Below are 19,915 nucleotides of genomic sequence, written 5' to 3'. Positions count from 1 at the left end.
TGGACTTTTTAATGAATTGATTTTTTTATTAATTAACAAATTGCTCTATGAATTGGTCCATTGAAGGATGATATCCTATGTGTATGTCTTTAAATAGGTATTTACATATGTTTTTACTGAATACATTTTTAATTAGATCAACACAGTGCGCTCTCTTTAAAAAAATTTTTTTTTTTAGGTCTAGATTTCTTTAATCTTTTGGGAGCAGCATCATAAAAGCTGTGGTCTTTTTATACTATTTATTAATTATTATTAGATTCGCTGCGCCTGATTATACATTTACTATATAGTTCTTGAATAATCTGGAGGCGTGCTTTGGGTCATTGTCCTGTTGGAGGAGGAAATATGAATCGACACACTGCACAGATCAGTCAGATCCGTGCAGGCTACCGTGTGTAAACAATAGAACAATAGAATAAATACATAAATCATTTTCAAAACCAATCCTGGTTTTAGAACTTCACGGTTTAACCATAATTTCAAAAACCAGCACCAGGCTCAAGGGCCGGTCCTGGTTCCCAAAATATGGGGAACAAAATGAGTAGGGGACCCTCGTATTTTGAGAACCAGCACCAGGCCCAACCAGCCAGCAGGGTAATGCCATAGGCGGGGTAAACTTATTATATAGGGTCCTGCAGCCAAAGCATTTACCCCCTGACTGGTCAGCCCGGGTACTATACTTACCTGTAGGATCCACAGCAGGTCTGTCCCCTTGTCTTGTGTAAGGAAATTATACCCTCCAAGACCTCCGGCAAAGATATGTCTGCTTCATTCGATGTAGACATCCTCAAGAGAGGCAAAATAAAAATTATGCTGTACAGAAGCCACTGCTCCTCCCCCAAAGTGTGCGATTGGCTGTCTAGCAGCCAATCAGGAGGTGAGTTTCGCAGACTTGGTCTGGGACTTGTGGTTCACCAAGTCCCTGCATGCAGTGCAGGCTTGCTGGGACTTGTGGTTCCACAACATTGCACAATAGTGTTTTTTTAATTTTACACTTAAAGCATCAGCCCAATGCCCACCGCATTTCAGCCCATGCAGGGTTAATTCTGGAGGGGGGCCTTTATTGGGGGTCCCCCACTCCCCCAGGGTCCATGCCCTAGCTGACCGGTCAGGGGGTAAATGCTTTGGCTAGGAGGGACTTATATAATGTGTCGCCCGGCTGTGGCATTACCCTGCTGGCTGTTGGGCCCGGTGCTGGTTCTACCCCTTCTCATTTTGTCCCCCGTATTTTGAAAACCAGGACTGGCCCTTTTGCCTGGTGTTAGTTTAAACACTATTTGGTTTTAGCCCTGAATTTCTAAAACAAGGACCACGATCTTTCAGCCCGGGGCTGGTAATTGCCGGGCGGAGGAAACCGGTCGTCTGTTTTTTTATTTATTTATTTTGTCTATTTTTACACACTGAAGCCTGCACAGATCTGACTGATCTGTGCAGGCTTCAGCCAAATACGCCTGGAAAATGAGGAGTATTTTTCAGGCGTATTTTCGGGACAATAACTGGCAATATGTTACATATGGTGATTTGTATTCATATTCTTTCAATGGCATATGCATTCATATTTGTAAAATGTGAATATGCATACCATGGAATACGAATACAAATGGCTGTATATCGGAAAATACAAATTTACGGCCACAACTGGCTACGAATAGGCATATTTGTAGCCATTTGTGCCTAGTAAATTTCCCCCATAGACTTTTTACATCGCAATGCCAGATCGGACCCGGGATCTCAATCCTGGGTCTGACCCGGCACCACCCTGGGTCCAGAGCTTTCAAAATGGTGTCCCATTATGCAGAGTGTGACCCAGGTTCAACCCTTTTTATAATCCCAGTCGAATTGCCGGGTTGGTTGACCCGGGTTATAAGCTTTGGTGCTTTCACACCTCACCTCAACCCAGGTCGACACTTCCCCAACCAGGCAATAACCTGGGTCGGTCTGAGGTGTGGTGTGAAGCGCCATTCTATTGAAATGTTGCCAAAATTTAAAGCAACTTTCAAAGTGAACGATGAGCTTGTTTTGTTTTGTATTTATTTTAATTTGTATCCTGCTGATCACGTTTTTGAGGCAGGGAGGTAAAATGTAACATCGAAACATACTACAATCATGTCAGACTCTGCAATGGTATCCCTCACCGGGGAAAGGGGCTTCTCATATGGTTTCAGGGACTTGTCCAGCATCCTTTGCTGGTTTCTGTGGCCAATGGCTCTGCAGGATCTCTCATCTGGATGTGCCACCATCTTGCCATCGTGTTCACCGCAGTTTTGGCTTATTGCGGTCGCCATCCTGCCAGAGGTTAATCCATTGTTGCTGCCAATTGGATCACCTGCAGATGCCTTCCACACACCAATGTTTCACCAAATACACAGCTGCATGATGTAACCTCATAACATCACAGCCATGTCTTTTAGAAACCCTGCTGCCAGACTGGCCCATCTGTCCATCGGTCCTTCTGATATCTGAAAGACATGCCAGTTGGCCAATCCTGTCCTAGATATGCCCCCTAATTCACCTACAGTATGTGGTGTTTGTTGTATGAATAATACAACAACTGTACATTATAATGTTGTTTCCAAGTTGTATAAAAGACCAGTGTTGCTTACTTTTAGCATACTGTATTTTTTCTTTTGAAGATATTATATTGTATATTGAGAAATATAGTGGACTTATTTCCAAAGTTTCCAGCTACATATGAATACTGAGCTGTCCTGGAGAATGTTTTCCCAGCTTTCCGGACAAACGGTCTGATTCATATGTGGTTGGAGGTGCAATCTTACTTACATGGACACATCGGTGATGCGCTAGTACAGTGGTTCTCATCAGGACCCCACACATTTCACGTTTTCCAGGTCACCCGACAGGTGCACTCATTACTGACTGACACACAGGTGGAGCAAATCATTTCACTTGATTCTGTGAGGAGACCTGCAAAATATGCACTGTGTGGGGTCCTGAGGACCGACTTTGAGAACCTGTGCACTAGCATGTCAATGCAGCATGAGGCACCTCCTACTTGTATTAGTGATCTGGGCTGCATCACCTGGATCACCTGGGACATCACTGGGTCAAGCAAGCTGGTTGCTGCAGCTCCTACAAAGACCTTGGATCATCCCTTCAAACAGTGACAACATGTCTCCGTTTTGCGAGCCACCCTAACCCCCCGAGCACACCCATTCTCCCAAACTGCAGCAGACCCTCAATCACTGACATTTTGCAGCCGTAGTGCATCCAAAGAGGTCTGCGGTTAATGTAGAGACCAATGCTGTCATAGTATTCACAAGTAATAAAATATTAATCTGCTAAAGAAGGATGATGTAAAAGGTTCCTGTATTTCAGGCTTACCCCAACTCTTTTGTTCTTGTCATATAGTGTAGAAATGTTCTGGAAAATCAGGCTATTGTTTCCATCAAGTGGAAATTAATATCTAGAGACAGGATTATATGCATTTGCATATTTGCATATGCATTTGCATATTTTGCCCATTCTCACTAGTTATTGCATATTTTACCTAAAATCTAGTGATGGTGCATATTTTTGGCCCTGCCCCCTTTCCACCTACGAGTCACAGCACTGCTTTGCCCTGCTGCTGCTGGCCAGGTAGTGGTAGAGTGTGCAGGCTGGGGCCATATGTGCGCAGTGTGGGGAACCTTGGATGTACGCTATGTCGGACACTGCTCCAGGCTGCCAATCCCTGTTGATAAAAGTCAGTTGGGGCGGATTCCATTATGAAGCTCCTGAACCTTTGCCTACCCCTGGCCTGGGACTACACCAAGAGACAGACTTCTGCAGCAGAGGAGGCGGGCAGAAGGGTTGTGACATCACGCGGCGCGGAGGAAATGCCGTGTCACAGTGAGTATGCAGCGCAGGGAGGAAGCCTTCCACTGCGCCGCCCTCACATGCTATGCTGACATTTGATCCATCGGTGCTGGAGATGAGGGTCAGTGTAGTTGATGCAAGAAGAGCTTTGGACGCTGTGGTCTGCTGTAGCAGCCAGGAAGGGAAAAAATCCTGTGTATAGCACTAGACATCTGCAGATGCTGTGGGCCTATTTTTGAGGTTTGTTTGCAACTAATTGTATGCTGATTTTTAAATAAATAAGTTAAAAATATTTTTTTTTTATTATTATTTAATGTAGCATATTTTAAGACTTTTTATGCATATTTTAAGTCTTTTTCATGCATATTTGCATGCATATTTCAAGCTTTTTATGTTGCATATAATCCTGTCTCTATTAATATCCCATGATATCAGCTATGTCTGAACAAGTTTATAAGGAAAATCTAAGAAGCATAAAATGATGGTTTAGGTTGGTCTCTAGTTTCATTAGGCTATCCTTCCACTGGCGGAAATCCAGATTCAGAACATGCAGATCCCATTTAATCGTTGTCCTTGATTTCATGTGTAAAGCTTGTCATACATCTACAGATCGATTGTCAGATTGGGCTGGTTGGAACAAAATCCTGGAAATGGATGAGAGCAAATGACAGTTGACCATTTGCTTTGAAATGCTGGGAAACTGCCAAAAGCTGTCATTCAGATATTACCAGGTTTTTGTTCTAACCAGCCCAATCTGACAATCAATCTGTAGATGTATGGCCACGTCAACCCAGTGTTTTCCTGGTGGGTGGTTGTAATGCATTTCTCCTTTACACCTACTGTACCATGATAATACAGGAGGTTATTCTGGTTGGTGCGTAAATTTCCGAATTCTTTCGGAGCGTACCGCACGACACGCTGTGCGGACATCGTACGAAGAAACGCACACCGGTCCTCCGCATTCAGACGGACTCACACTTTAAGAAGAGGGCGTGTTTACGGACGACATCCAAACCTTGCGTGTGCGGTGGACACACACATATTCTGCACGGTCTTACAGCATCTGCACGGTCTTACAGCGTCAGAACGGACAGGAACCTGCCCGTACGCACCGAAATAACATGCTCTTAAAATTTTATGGTTTCCCTAACTGTAATAAATTTTTAATTTGATCCCCAAATGTGTGCTGTTATTGGTGAATGTAAAAGTGACATGGATATTTATATTAGTGATAGCAAGTTCTGTCCATTGCTTGCAGTGTAAATGTGTGTAAAAAATGCTGCCGTGCTTTCAGCATAGATTTGTGTGTTTTGTAATGGTCCATTTAAGCTGCAATGGTTCCAATTGAAGCAATGACAAGAGTGTAATTAATGAGTAATGAGTAGAGGAGTGGATTGTATTGTGTTCAGCTGACATTGGTTCAGGTGCGGGCGTACTAATTGGGCGTTCCGAATGCCTAGCGCATGACCGAGTGGTATCCGCAAAGCAATACTTGCTTATGGAGACCGCATATTTTCTGCCTTTTGGTTCGTTTGCAGTCGGTGTTCAGTCCGAATGCACGCCTACCAGAATTAGTGCACTCCCTCGTGTACGCCCATGTTTACGCCCAGTTTAGCCCAGTTTGAAACTACGCCCCTGTGTACTTCCGAATGACGCCCATATTACGCCCATATTTCCAGAGTGAATGCGGTGCACTTTTCTGTACGGTATTAGTGAGAACGAGTACGGAGACCGTGCATGGCACATGCGCATAGCGTTGCCCACGCATGCGCAGAAGGTTAAAAAACGCCATCCGATAGAATTCGGAAAATTACGACCAGAATAAGGCCCACAATCTGGTCCCCCTATAGTCTGTAGATCTCATGTCAGGTTTCTCCATATGCAGAATGCATAATAACATCACAGGGGCCGAGTGCTAAACCAGCTGATGTAGCAGAAGTTCAGGGCCAGACCTGTCATCTAGCATTTCCTGGCAAATGCCAGAAGTGCCCATGGCCTAATGAGCTGGTCCAGCAGCAGGGCACACAGAGACAAGGGCTGGCCCAAGTCATGACCACATTCCCTTGTAATGCGCGCCCATGCACAGTAAAATGCAGGTGCTGTTATAGAGCCTCGGTCTGTCCTTGAATATGTTGCAGGAATTTTCACTGCGCATGCTAAGGAAACAAATGCATGCAAACAGGGGCATAATAAAAACTTTCTGGACCCCATAGCAACAGTTTGAAAGGGCCCCCGCCATTGTCAGAGAGTGGGTGTCAGTGAGAGACATGGAGTGAGATAGATAGATAGATAGATAGATAGATAGATAGATGGATGTTTACTCCTGGATCCTCCAGCTCAGGTGAGCAGTGTTCAGATATGTGAAGTACGCATTGCTGGATTTGCTCAGTTTATTGCACACAAGCAGGGCTGCCATTAGGGGGGGGGGGGGGGGGTCTGGGGGTAAATGAGTACTAGGCCCCAACAAGAATGGGGCCCGGATGGCAGAATTGTTATACTTGCAGCACCGCTGCTGTCTCTTTAAGATAGAGCCAGAGATAGAGACAATGGTCCTCCTTTGCTTCTTCTCCGGGAGCTTGTGAGAAGCTCCGCCTCCTCCTCTCAACAGGGAGACCGCACTCCGTGGCTGTTCATTAAGTGTATTAATCCTTACATTTCCACAGGTGCCAATTAAGACTGCATTCATTTTTACTTATATTTTATTATTATTTTTAGTATTTTTTTTATTTTGTCTTTTTTCCCCATTTATTTTGTCCTTTTATTAATTTTCATAGTTATTTCATATTATCCTCTTATTATTTATGATATTATGGTCACGATTTAAACATTTTATTATTGTGACGTCCCTACCTGGCTACTTTTTGATGCCACCCAGCTGTAAAAAAAAATCTGGGGAGAACACTGAATTAAATAAGGTGTGTTATAGGTATTTTATGTATTATAAAGTATAAAATAAGTGTGTGTGTGTGTGTGTGTTTGTGTGGGGGGGGAGTATACTGTAGATAAATACTATATAACCTTTATGTGGGATTTAATGATAGGTATTCATGTACTGTATGTAGGGGGTGTGTGTGTGGGGGGGGTAATACGTATTAGGTATATAAGGGGTGGATGGGGTGATAGACATTTATGTATATAAGGGGGGGTTGGGGCTTTAGGTACCTCAGATTGCAGCTTTGTGGTAGTTTTATCAGGCTTCCAGTGCTACATATATATGGAACATATAAAACAAACACAATTCAGCGGCAGAACTCATACAGCACAAACATGCTATGCTCCCGCTGTAGCTCCACCTACATTATCCACAGGTCCGCCCACCTATGTGCCCCACCTTTCCCTATGGGGGCCCTGCCCATTTTGTCAGTCCTGGGCCCCACAATTTGTGATGGCAGCCCTGCACGCAAGTACTATACACAAGAGGAATGCTGAAGCTGTTTAGTGCATCCTGCCCAAAATCTGTTCGCAAGGATTGCCACGCTTGCAGAGTGATCATTGTTATAACCATGTTTCCAGCACTAAATATGTTGCAAACAAATCTCCACATCATCCATGTAAACATTTGCTCACCTCACGCCATCATCTAACAGCACTAATTCAGTGGCGTAATTTGCGCAAGGCAGCCCCCACCACTGCTTGGGGGAGCGGAGGCTGCGTGGGCGCCAGGCCGCCGGCTCCCGCCCGGCGCACTGAGCTGCCTGCTGTGTCACATTATGTGTGCGGTGCAGCGCTGCTGTCGCGCCGACACAGCACGGGCGCCGCCATGACAGTCTGACAGAATCACTGTCAGACTGTCACATGATGCTGTCCAATGGGTAGGCGGGCGGGCTGCGTTCAAATGAGAGGGCGGGGGGCGTGGCCTGACATGGAGAGTGACAGGTAAGCAGCAATGACTGCTGGTTACCCTGCCTCAGCTTTTCCTATGCGTGTGACGTGATGACGTCACACGCTGGAGAGGCCACGCTGGAGAGGAGCCGGGAAGCTGAGCAGAGGCAGTGAGGCACGCTTCCAAGTCTCAGCTTATAACAAGCGGATTTGTGCTTGTTATCTTTGTGAGTAGTTCAGTTGCTTATTTCATATTAGGGTGGCGGGTTGCTTGTTTGGGGGCTTATTTTAATTATATTTTCCAGCAGCTTGTTTTGGGCTTTGTGTTTTTTTGGGGGGGAATTCACTCATTTAGCATAGAGATAAGTGACAAACACATGTGAGAACTAGTAGAACTAATAGCCCCCACACACTAGAATGATGTTTTGGCCGATTGCCCTATTTCTGACCGATATATCGGCCGATTTTTATCGATAATCGACCGATTTTTGACGATTATCGGAAAAAATTGACTATCTCTGTTGCTGTCTGCTGGTTGTGTGTATTCATTGTGTGTATTCATTTTTTGCCTTACCAAAATTCCATGGGGGGGGGGGGGGGGGGCGCAATAATTTTTTTGGCTGGGGGGAGCAAAATTTATAGTTACGCCACTGCACTAATCCATAGTTATCATTTAAATATTTAATTTGTTTTGTTTTTCATTTGCTGTGATATTTGCCTATCCCAAACTATGAACATAAACATAACGTTGTATTCCTGTTCCATGCTCTGTGACTTACCTTTGTTGTGGGCTCCAGTGTAAGAGCTTGTTTTAGGACAGACATGGCTTCCTCATACTCTCCTCTTTCTGAAAGAACCTGATAGAAATACAAACATAAGGGCATCTTAGACATTTGTTCTACAAAGCATCCATATGCGCATGTGTCTTCCCAGCAAAGTAAAAAAAAAATGGAGAGTTGTAAACAACTAGTCAATTAACTGCCAAATCTCAAGCTGGGTTTAAAAAATGACAGTTGCGAGCTGATTGGCTGGTTGTTTATCACTCTCTATCTTTTTTTATTACTTTTGAATCTTGATACATCTGACCCATGGGCAGGGCCACCAATAGGGGGGTGCTGTGGGTATATCTGTCCCGGGCCCTGACCTCTGGAAGGGCCCGAGCAGCTCATGTTGCCCCCCAATTGCCTCCACTGGGCTCAGTGTGGTGAACAAAGTAGGTCCTGGAGCGCAGGCTTATTCATCCCAGGACGCGGCGGCCAATTAAAATGCTGCACTTCTCTGATAATAAATAAGGTACTTGTGTATTATAGCGGCGCCCCCGATGTACATCGTACGATGAACGTATCGTATCGCATCGCATGCCATGTACCCGATGGCATGCGATGCGACGCGATTTTGACCCCCTATACGATTAAAAATCGTATAAGCACCCTAAAGGGTGCTTTTGAGCACCCTAATGGGTGCTTACAATGTTAAATGCACCCCCACGCCCCCCCCCCCCACTATAAACATGAACCCGAAGCGTGGTAAGCGCAGCGAGCCCGCGAGGGGCGGCGGTACGCGTCCTACGACCTTTTCATACCCCCACTATCCACGCCGGCGTGGAGTCGAGAATAGATTAGTGTGGCGAGCGCAGCGAGCCACCGAGCCCGAAGCGTGGCGAGCGCAGCGAGCCCCGCGAGAGGAAGCGGATACCTTCACAGGTAAACGCGTCCCTTCGCGGGCTTCACAGGTATCCGCGTCCCCTCGCGGGGCGCGCTGCGCTCGCCACGCTTCGGGCACGGTGGCTCGCTGCGCTCGCCACACTAATCTATTCTCAACTCCACGCCGACGTGGATAGTGGGGGTATGAAAAGGTCGTGGACGCGTACCGCCGCCCCTGGCGGGCTCGCTGCGCTCGCTACGCTTCGGGTTCACGTTTATAGTGGGGGGGGGGCGTAGGGGTTCAATTAACATTGTATGCACCCATTAGGGTGCTTATACAATGTTTAATCGCATCGCATCGTATGGCATCGTATGCCAAGTACAATGGCATACAATTTCAAAATTGTATGCCATCGTACACTAACCAACGACATCGCGTCGCATCGCATACCATCGCATGCGTTATGGTATACGATGCGATGGGCGCCGCCAAAATACACAAGTACCATAAATAAATCTACGTAGATAAGAACTATTTGCCCACTAGTTTAAGTACAGTGATACCTACTTCACATTCAGGGGCATATTTATTAACCCTTTAAGTGCCAACATCTGTGAGAGATGCACAAAATATCAGCTAAAAATGCCAGTGTCACTCACATTTGTTATATAATGCTTATCAATTTTCACACCTATTTTGACAAATTCACTTAGCACTCAAAGGGTTAAAGCCATTATAATAAATCTAAGTACCATATATAAAACAAGGAGAGACTGAAGCAGATATATCTGAAATCTGCCATGGTCAATCCATTACCAACTTCAATAGTAGCCCGGCTATGCAAGTCGGACGTTCGTAGCCTATAGGCTCATTTTTCACTACGTTTTTAGGAGAGGGATCCTTCCGGATCCTCTTCATCAGCCCTAATGATGCAGGTGTGCCAATGCTGAACCCAGATAACACTTTGCAGTATTTGTGTATTATCACGGCGCCCATCGCATTGCATACCATAAGGCTTAATATGATATGCAATGAGATGAGATGTGCTGCGATGGGACCCGATCTTATACAATTTAAAATTGTATACCATTGTATATGGCATACAATGGCATACAATGAGATGAGAGGAGATGAGATTTTAAATTGTATAAGCACACTAATGGGTGCTTTAAATGTTAATTGGCCCCCCTATAAGATTTTTAATTGTATAAGCACCCTAATGGGTGCTTACAATGTTAAATGCACCCCCACGCCACCCCCAGTATCAACGTCAACCCGAAGTGTGGCGAGCGCAGCGAGCCCGCGAGGGGCGGCGGTACGTGTCCTCCGACCTTTTCATACCCCCACTATCCATGTCGGCGTGGAGTTGATTTTATATAGTGTGGCGAGTGCAGCGAGCCACCGAGCCCGAAGCGTAGCAAGCGCAGCGAGCCCCACGAGGGGACGCGTAATACATGTAAAGTAAAACGCTGCCCCTCGCGGGGCTTGTCCCTTGGAGCGGCGTCCAGAGCTGCCCATCCTCCTGCAGGAAGGATGGGCAGCTCTGGACGCCGCTCCAAGGGACAGGTGAGTAATCAAGGTGTCTATATATTTGTTTGGTGGAAGTAATGCAATTGATCACACATTTTTCTGTGGGCTGTCATCCTGAGGACGGGGGCTGTGACCCCTGAAAGCGCTAGATGTGCATTTGATGTGCTTTTGCCCAATACACTTGTTGTGAAAAATCTTTGGATTGTGTGCCTCTGTTTATTGGAGCAATACTTATGGGAGTGGAGTGCACTAATCAAGTTGCAAAGAACTATTGGAGTCCCGGCATATATGGAGATTTATATATATATATATATATATATATATATATATATATATATATATATATAACCTCCAAAAACGCAGGCGTCACTCCGGGACTTGTGAATCAAAATGTTAAGTTTATTGTTCTTCTAAACGGTCTACGCCGTTTCGGGCATTCACCCTTCATCTGGTCCTGACGAAGGGTGAATGCCCGAAACGGCGTAGACCGTTTAGAAGAACAATAAACTTCACATTTTGATTCACAAGTCCCGGAGTGACGCCTGCGTTTTTGGAGGTTGTATTGGTGGCTGCACAGCCACAGGGAAAGGCACCCGGGCCCCTATCATCACCAGCAAGCGAGGAGTGCCGGACACACCACATATATATATATGAATTATGTGCTGCATTAGTATAAGATACAGAGGTGACTGCGGCAACACTGCTCTGCGTCATTTTTTAAGTTCAACTTTTCATAGGTGATCTTTTATACATGGTGAATTAAAAGTAAGTAATTTTGCTCATCCTTATAGATTGTAAGCTTGCAGCAGGGCCCTCTAACCTCCAAATCTGTCTGTCGTTACCCAGTTTGTTTTATCACTGTCTACCATTGTAAAGCGCAACGGAATATGCTGCGCTATATAAGAAACTGTAACTAAATAAATAAATTCAGGTCAGGGTTTTTAGTTCTCCCAAGTTTAAAAAAGTTCATATTTCGTATAAATAAATTATATAATAGTTTGGAAATTATAATATATATATATATATATATATATATATATATATATATATATATATATATATTATAATTTATCAAATGTAGTCTGATATGTGCATACAGCCCACAGCGCTGCACCAGCGATGTGTGCTGAGCGATCTGTTACTGCCCGTTGCTCAATAGAGAGAAGTTGGGCAAAGACTAGATACAGTACTACTGAATGTTATTTCTGCACGGCAAACTTATAAGACAAAGGGGGGTATGCAATGTGGGATCACGGCTGTCGGTGGGTATCGACAGGCCCCTTTGCGGTCAGATCGACCGCATAACAACCGACAGCATTCAATGTCCTGCCTGCCGATGGGCTCAAAGGGGGCGTGGCCGCGAAAAAGGTTTTCGGATTGTCGATCTGCGGCCGGGATAACAACAATCCACGGCCATTATCGGCAGAACGGGCCCGACAGCTTCTTAAGTCGGGCCCATTCTGCCGTGATCCGGCATCAATGCAGTCGTTAATGACAAGGAACAAGGACAGCGCTTTCATCAAGACATTCGAGTGATGGAATAAAGGTGCCAGGGCCGCTGGGATGTGAATAGGATTGCGGACTGTTGCTGGTGCCTCAAGAGAGATGTACTCCAGAATAACTGTAGTTATATTTGAGTACAAGGCTGATTTGATACAATAAACGGTACTTGTGTATTTTGGTGGCGCCCATCGCATCGCATACCATAACGCATACGATGGTATGCGATGCGACGCGATATCGTACGATAGTGCACGATGGCATACAATTTTCAAATTGTATGCCATTGTACATGGCATACAATGCCATACGATTCGATGCGATTAAACATTGTATAAGCACCCTAATGGGTGCTTACAATGTTAAATGCACCCCCACGCCACCCCACCACTATAAACGTGAACCCGAAGTGTGGCGAGCGCAGCGAGCCCGCGAGGGGCGGCGGTACGCGTCCTACGACCTTTTCATACCCCCACTATCCACGTCGGTGTGGAGTTGAGAATAGAATAGTGTGGCGAGCGCAGCGAGCCCGAAGCGTGGCGAGCGCAGCGAGCCCCGCGAGGGGACGTGGATACCTGTGAAGCCCGTGAAGGGACGCGTTTACCTGTGAAGGTATCCGTGTCCCCTCGCGGGGCTCGCTGCGCTCGCCACGCTTCGGGCTCGGTGGCTCGCTGCGCTCGTCACACTAATCTATTCTCAACTCCACGCCGACGTGGATAGTGGGGGTATGAAAAGGTCGTAGGACGCGTACCGCCGCCCCTCGCGGGCTCGCTGCGCTCGCCACGCTTCGGGTTCACGTTTATAGTGGGGGGGTGGCGTGGGGGTGCATTTAACATTGTAAGCACCCATTAGGGTGCTCAAAAGCACCCTTTAGGGTGCTTATATGATTTTTTATCGTATAGGGGGTCAAAATCGCGTTGCATCGCATGCCATCGGGTACATGGCATGCGATGTGATGCGATACGTTCATCGTGGCGCCGCCAAAATACACAAGTACCCAATAAACATTACAATTCCCATACTATTCTATCATTTATTTTCCAAATACAAACTTTTTTAAACTTGAAAGAGCTAAATAAATCCTGAATTGATTGAGCAAAATGACTTCTATTTTTGAATTCACCCCACACAAATGATAAAACATCACCTAGGAAAACCTCGGCCTCAGGAAGAACGACATCACTATTACTTGAGGAGGATTCTACGATCCATAGGCAGTTCAGTTGGGGACTTAGAAGGGACATAAGGTCTTTGCAAAAAGAAAAAGGTGTCATGGGAGTATAATGGTAGCGTCATCGTGTTTCAGTATCCTGCTGCAATCTTTTTCTTGGCTACATTTGTAAGATCTTAAGAAAGTTACAAGATACACCCTGTGCCAGACAGGGGCTGCTTAAGAATTTAATGTTGTGACCGATGCAGGCGAGCTCAGATGCACCAGAGCACATTGCTCACATATGCAAAGTCGTACGCATGATATTGCATAAAGGGAATGCTTAAACTCAGACATGTTTGCACTTAAGCAACCATGAGAGATGCATGATCTGCGTACACCTGTGAATCCAGCCATGTGCATATATATAAATATATTTTGCAGGGGGGGAGTAGCACACCTTGTAAGTTCAAATACTGGGCTCCGGTGCCCGTCCTAAGAGACTAAGATAAGTCTCCCCATGTACAGATGCAAGTTGGCGGCACCCGGAGGCAATGAAGACAAGACACTGCAGTTAGTGATCAAACGTTTTCGATGTATTGATTTCACATCGTCATCAGGATGCAGTACAAGCAAAGTGAACATAACTTTATAGGAAATACCTTCACCACGTGAAAAAACCCAAGAGAGGCTGGTCAGGTGTCAGAGCGCCCACTAGTGACGCGCTCACCTGGTTACCATGGAAACCAGTAAGGTACCGTGAAAAAATGACATAAGGTATAGTGTAACAAAATCGTGAACAATAATCTAAGTACAGTGTGACAAAAAAGGTTAATATGTACAGTGTATCAAAGTACCAAGTGCGGAAAATGTGGCTAAAAGAAATAATGTATAGAAAAGAAAGATGCAACATCGGCTGTTGGCATACGGCGATGCATAAATAAAAGTAAGAGCCTGTCAAGGTAATGGAACGCAACGGACTGGCTACACTGGCGTACACATTTACATATGCATATACATGAGCGGCATAACCTAGACCAAAAGCAGAGAAATACAATACATAAATTGTACAAATAGATTGTACAGATAAATTGTACAGATATGTTGCATGATGCGGGCGTACACACAGAGCGATAAATGAAAAGGCAAAGCAGAAATATGACGTGGGGTAAGTTTAAAGAAAGCAGTGAAGGCCGGCAGACTCATTGAGCCCCTTAGGGGCTAGCGTACCCAGTTCGTGTATCCAGCGAGCTTCTCGCCGCAGCAGACGGAGTGAACGATCACCTCCTCTGATGTTGGCAGGCTCGTGATCAATGATGGTGTAACGGAGTGTAGGGAGACCATGTGCCCTCTCAACGAAGTGTCGCGCTACAGGTTGGTCACTATGACCACTAGCTAAGGCAGCTTTGATCGTGGATTTGTGTCCCGCAATGCGCTCTCTAAGGGTGCGATCGGTCTTGCCGACGTACCCTAATCCACATGGACATGTGATAAGGTAAACAATGTACCTGGTGGTACAGGTTACTCGGTGTCGTATAGTGATGCGTCTACCCGTGTGGGGATGGGGAAAGTCTTTGCCAGTAACAAGTGCCCTACATACAGCACAACCCAAGCACCGATAACACCCCTTATGTTTTTGTAGGAATGTGTTCTGTTCAGACTGTGCTTCCTTAAGGCCACTGATGTCAGTCCTCATAACCCAGTCTCGTATGTTTTTGCCTCTGCTGTAGCACGGCATGATTTTGGTATCATGTAGTCTGAGGTCTGGGTCAGTCCCGACTATGGGCCACAGTTCCTTGGAGATTTTCTGGATTTGGGTACTATGTGAGTTAAAGTGATTAAACCATGGAATCCTTTTGCTGGGTGCTTCCTTTTTGGATGAGGTAAGTGCCCGTTCTCTGCTGATCTTGAGTGCTTTATTTTTAGCTATGCGGAGTTGTTCACTGTTATAACCCCTGGCAATGAAGTCCTGGCTCATCCTGTCTATGTGTCGTATCGCTGCTTCCTGGTCAGAGCAGATCCTAACTGCTCGTAAGAATTGTGAATAAGGGAGCGATAACTTGAGTTTTTCAGGGTGAAAGCTGCTTGCATGCAATGATGTATTACGGTCAGTAGGTTTGCGATATAATTCTGTACTGATCACGCCATTAGCAAGGCTAACCTGTACATCAAGGTAATTGACAGTGTGCGGACTCATGTTATAAGTAAACTGTACGGGGTGTTGGGTATCATTATGAGTGCTGATGAAGGTTTCAAGCGCTGCTTCACCACCTGACCATATCACAAACAGGTCATCAATATACCTAGTATAGAATACAGTGTTATTGGTAAATTCAGTATTGTTAAACATGATATCCTCCTCTACCATATACATGTACGCATTGGCGTACGATGGAGCCACATTCGACCCCATCGCACACCCAGAGGCCTGCAAGTAAAATGCATTGTCGAACATAAAGTAGTTACATGTCAGGACCATCTCAAGCAAGTCCAGTACCAGGTCTACATCAGGTCCAGAGTACCATTGATTGCCATCAATCAAACGTTTAACAGCCCCCACACCCTCCAGGTTAGGGATAACAGTATATAGGCTGGATATGTCCAGGCTGCAAAGAATGGCATCCTTATGTATAGTTCCAATGGAGTCAAGTTTTTTCAGGAACATGGTGGTGTCAAGTAAATGACGGGGGTGGTTGACAATATAGGGCTGCAGGATGGTGTCAAGGTAGGTGGAAATCTTTTGGAACAGGCCACCTCTGGCTGAAATTATCGGTCTGCCCGGGGGGCATTCAAGGGATTTATGTATCTTAGGCAAAGAATAAATGAGGGGCACAGTCGGATTGTTAGTCATAAGGGCAGAGCAAAGTGCTGAGGTGATAAATCCATCTTGGACAGCTCTCTTGAGTCTGTCATTAAGTCGTTTAGCAAATGCTGTGGTAGGGTCAAAGTCAAGTTTGCGATATACATTAGTATCACTCAGTTGTCGGGTTAATTCTGCACTGTAATCAGTCAAATTCTGGATCACAATTGCCCCGCCCTTGTCGGCGGGACGAATAATAATGTCAGTGTAATTAGACAAGTCTTTGAGTGCTTGCATCTCAACAGTGTTAATGTTGGATCGCTTACCCTTCCGATGGTCTGGCTTCTCCATATTCAATTTGACCTTCCGGTCAAGGAGGCGATTGAAGGTCTTGATAGACGGATTGGCCGATGTTGGATCAAACCTTGACCGGGGTTGTAGTTTTTGTAGAGCAGGAGGTAATGGTGTTGTAGCAGCAGATGTGTCAGTCATTCTGTCCTCGGCTTTAGCCCCATGATAAAATTCATGTAGCTTAAGCTGTCGATTGAGTTTGTATTTTTCCACAGTCCACTTCATACTGTCAAGTTTAACAGTTGGCACAAATGACAGGCCACGTTGGAGAATTTGTTCTTCAATCAATGTAAGTGGGTGATCTGACAGGTTGAAGATCATGCTTTCACTTTGCGGTGTAGCGGGGGTCGACCTGCTTGACCTCTTCCACGTCCTCTTCCTCGCTTTTTCTCCCCCACGGCGGGTTCTCCTTCTCTTCCGCGGTGGGTACCAACCCCTAAAGGGGACCTTACAGAAGTGTTATGTTCACCTGTACCTTCTGATTCGCTGTTGGTAGCTTGGTCTTGTGAGGAATCGGATTGCCAAAGTTGTCGGTAGTTCTTTGGTCGGTAGTAGCGATTGCGATTGTGAGGACGTTCGTTGCCACTTGCCCACTGATATACCCGGTTATGTTCGTAGTCGGCATTAACCTTTGCAAGTTTTTCTTTTTTGAACTGTATTAGTTCATTTTTGTAAGTGGCAATTTGGGCTTCAAGCTTGTCAATCCACTTCTGGGAGGTGTCCTGTTGGAATTTGGTGCGGTGTTGTAATTCAAAGGCAGTTATTTTCTCTTTAGAGATCGCCAGTTCACGTGAAGACTCTTCAATAACGAGGAGTAACAGATCAAAACTGCACTTGTTAAGAACCGCTATCCAGCGTTTGCAGAAGGTTGGGTTGGAGCGGCCAATAGTGGGTGCGTTTTTGACACGGAAACCTCTGGGGATCCGTTTATCCTTGTAATATCCGCTCAGGGTTATCCCATGCAGTAGGTAATCAACTTCTTTCTGTTTGAGCCTGACCCAGTCTTTGTACAGATATTGTAAAGGTACGGGTTCAGCAGTTTCACATAGAAGTTCCTGAAACAGGATAGACTCCGCTTCAGCCTCAGAGAATGTCAGTCTGGTGCCTTGGGTTGCGAGGGCTATATTCTCGGTGATGGTACAACCTGGTAGGTCATCGTCAGCTGCGTCCGTCATAGCCGATGTGCAGGACCACAGATGTTGGATAGTGGTGTTTAAGGTGATTCCTGTGGATTTTATAGTTGTAGGGTGCTGTATCCAGATGAGACAGTAGCTGCAGACTGCTGGATCATCAACGATATTTTGCAGGGGGGGAGTAGCACACCTTGTAAGTTCAAATACTGGGCTCCGGTGCCCGTCCTAAGAGACTAAGATAAGTCTCCCCATGTACAGATGCAAGTTGGCGGCACCCGGAGGCAATGAAGACAAGACACTGCAGTTAGTGATCAAACGTTTTCGATGTATTGATTTCACATCGTCATCAGGATGCAGTACAAGCAAAGTGAACATAACTTTATAGGAAATACCTTCACCACGTGAAAAAACCCAAGAGAGGCTGGTCAGGTGTCAGAGCGCCCACTAGTGACGCGCTCACCTGGTTACCATGGAAACCAGTAAGGTACCGTGAAAAAATGACATAAGGTATAGTGTAACAAAATCGTGAACAATAATCTAAGTACAGTGTGACAAAAAAGGTTAATATGTACAGTGTATCAAAGTACCAAGTGCGGAAAATGTGGCTAAAAGAAATAATGTATAGAAAAGAAAGATGCAACATCGGCTGTTGGCATACGGCGATGCATAAATAAAAGTAAGAGCCTGTCAAGGTAATGGAACGCAACGGACTGGCTACACTGGCGTACACATTTACATATGCATATACATGAGCGGCATAACCTAGACCAAAAGCAGAGAAATACAATACATAAATTGTACAAATAGATTGTACAGATAAATTGTACAGATATGTTGCATGATGCGGGCGTACACACAGAGCGATAAATGAAAAGGCAAAGCAGAAATATGACGTGGGGTAAGTTTAAAGAAAGCAGTGAAGGCCGGCAGACTCATTGAGCCCCTTAGGGGCTAGCGTACCCAGTTCGTGTATCCACGAACTGGGAACTTATGCATCGCCGTATGCCAACAGCCGATGTTGCATCTTTCTTTTCTATACATTATTTCTTTTAGCCACATTTTCCGCACTTGGTACTTTGATACACTGTACATATTAACCTTTTTTGTCACACTGTACTTAGATTATTGTTCACGATTTTGTTACACTATACCTTATGTCATTTTTTCACGGTACCTTACTGGTTTCCATGGTAACCAGGTGAGCGCGTCACTAGTGGGCGCTCTGACACCTGACCAGCCTCTCTTGGGTTTTTTCACGTGGTGAAGGTATTTCCTATAAAGTTATGTTCACTTTGCTTGTACTGCATCCTGATGACGATGTGAAATCAATACATCGAAAACGTTTGATCACTAACTGCAGTGTCTTGTCTTCATTGCCTCCGGGTGCCGCCAACTTGCATCTGTACATGGGGAGACTTATCTTAGTCTCTTAGGACGGGCACCGGAGCCCAGTATTTGAACTTACAAGGTGTGCTACTCCCCCCCTGCAAAATATCGTTGATGATCCAGCAGTCTGCAGCTACTGTCTCATCTGGATACAGCACCCTACAACTATAAAATCCACAGGAATCACCTTAAACACCACTATCCAACATCTGTGGTCCTGCACATCGGCTATGACGGACGCAGCTGACGATGACCTACCAGGTTGTACCATCACCGAGAATATAGCCCTCGCAACCCAAGGCACCAGACTGACATTCTCTGAGGCTGAAGCGGAGTCTATCCTGTTTCAGGAACTTCTATGTGAAACTGCTGAACCCGTACCTTTACAATATCTGTACAAAGACTGGGTCAGGCTCAAACAGAAAGAAGTTGATTACCTACTGCATGGGATAACCCTGAGCGGATATTACAAGGATAAACGGATCCCCAGAGGTTTCCGTGTCAAAAACGCACCCACTATTGGCCGCTCCAACCCAACCTTCTGCAAACGCTGGATAGCGGTTCTTAACAAGTGCAGTTTTGATCTGTTACTCCTCGTTATTGAAGAGTCTTCACGTGAACTGGCGATCTCTAAAGAGAAAATAACTGCCTTTGAATTACAACACCGCACCAAATTCCAACAGGACACCTCCCAGAAGTGGATTGACAAGCTTGAAGCCCAAATTGCCACTTACAAAAATGAACTAATACAGTTCAAAAAAGAAAAACTTGCAAAGGTTAATG

General features: G+C 45.4%; 1 protein-coding gene across 1 annotated transcript in view; it reads right to left on the bottom strand.

Annotated features, from left to right (window-relative positions):
• Positions 1-19,915, bottom strand: part of LOC146075149 (peptidyl-prolyl cis-trans isomerase FKBP8-like) — a 56,384-nt gene that overhangs the window by 10,911 nt on the left and 25,558 nt on the right. The window contains exon 6 of the mRNA XM_083184096.1: positions 8,418-8,495. Coding sequence (XP_083040222.1) covers positions 8,418-8,495 — 78 coding nt within the window. The remainder of the gene's footprint in view (positions 1-8,417; positions 8,496-19,915) is intronic.

Source organism: Crinia signifera, chromosome 4 (assembly GCF_055691185.1).
Source record: "Crinia signifera chromosome 4, ASM5569118v1, whole genome shotgun sequence".
NCBI classification, from domain to species: Eukaryota; Metazoa; Chordata; class Amphibia; order Anura; family Myobatrachidae; genus Crinia; species Crinia signifera.
This window is presented reverse-complemented; position numbering and strand designations above follow the sequence as displayed.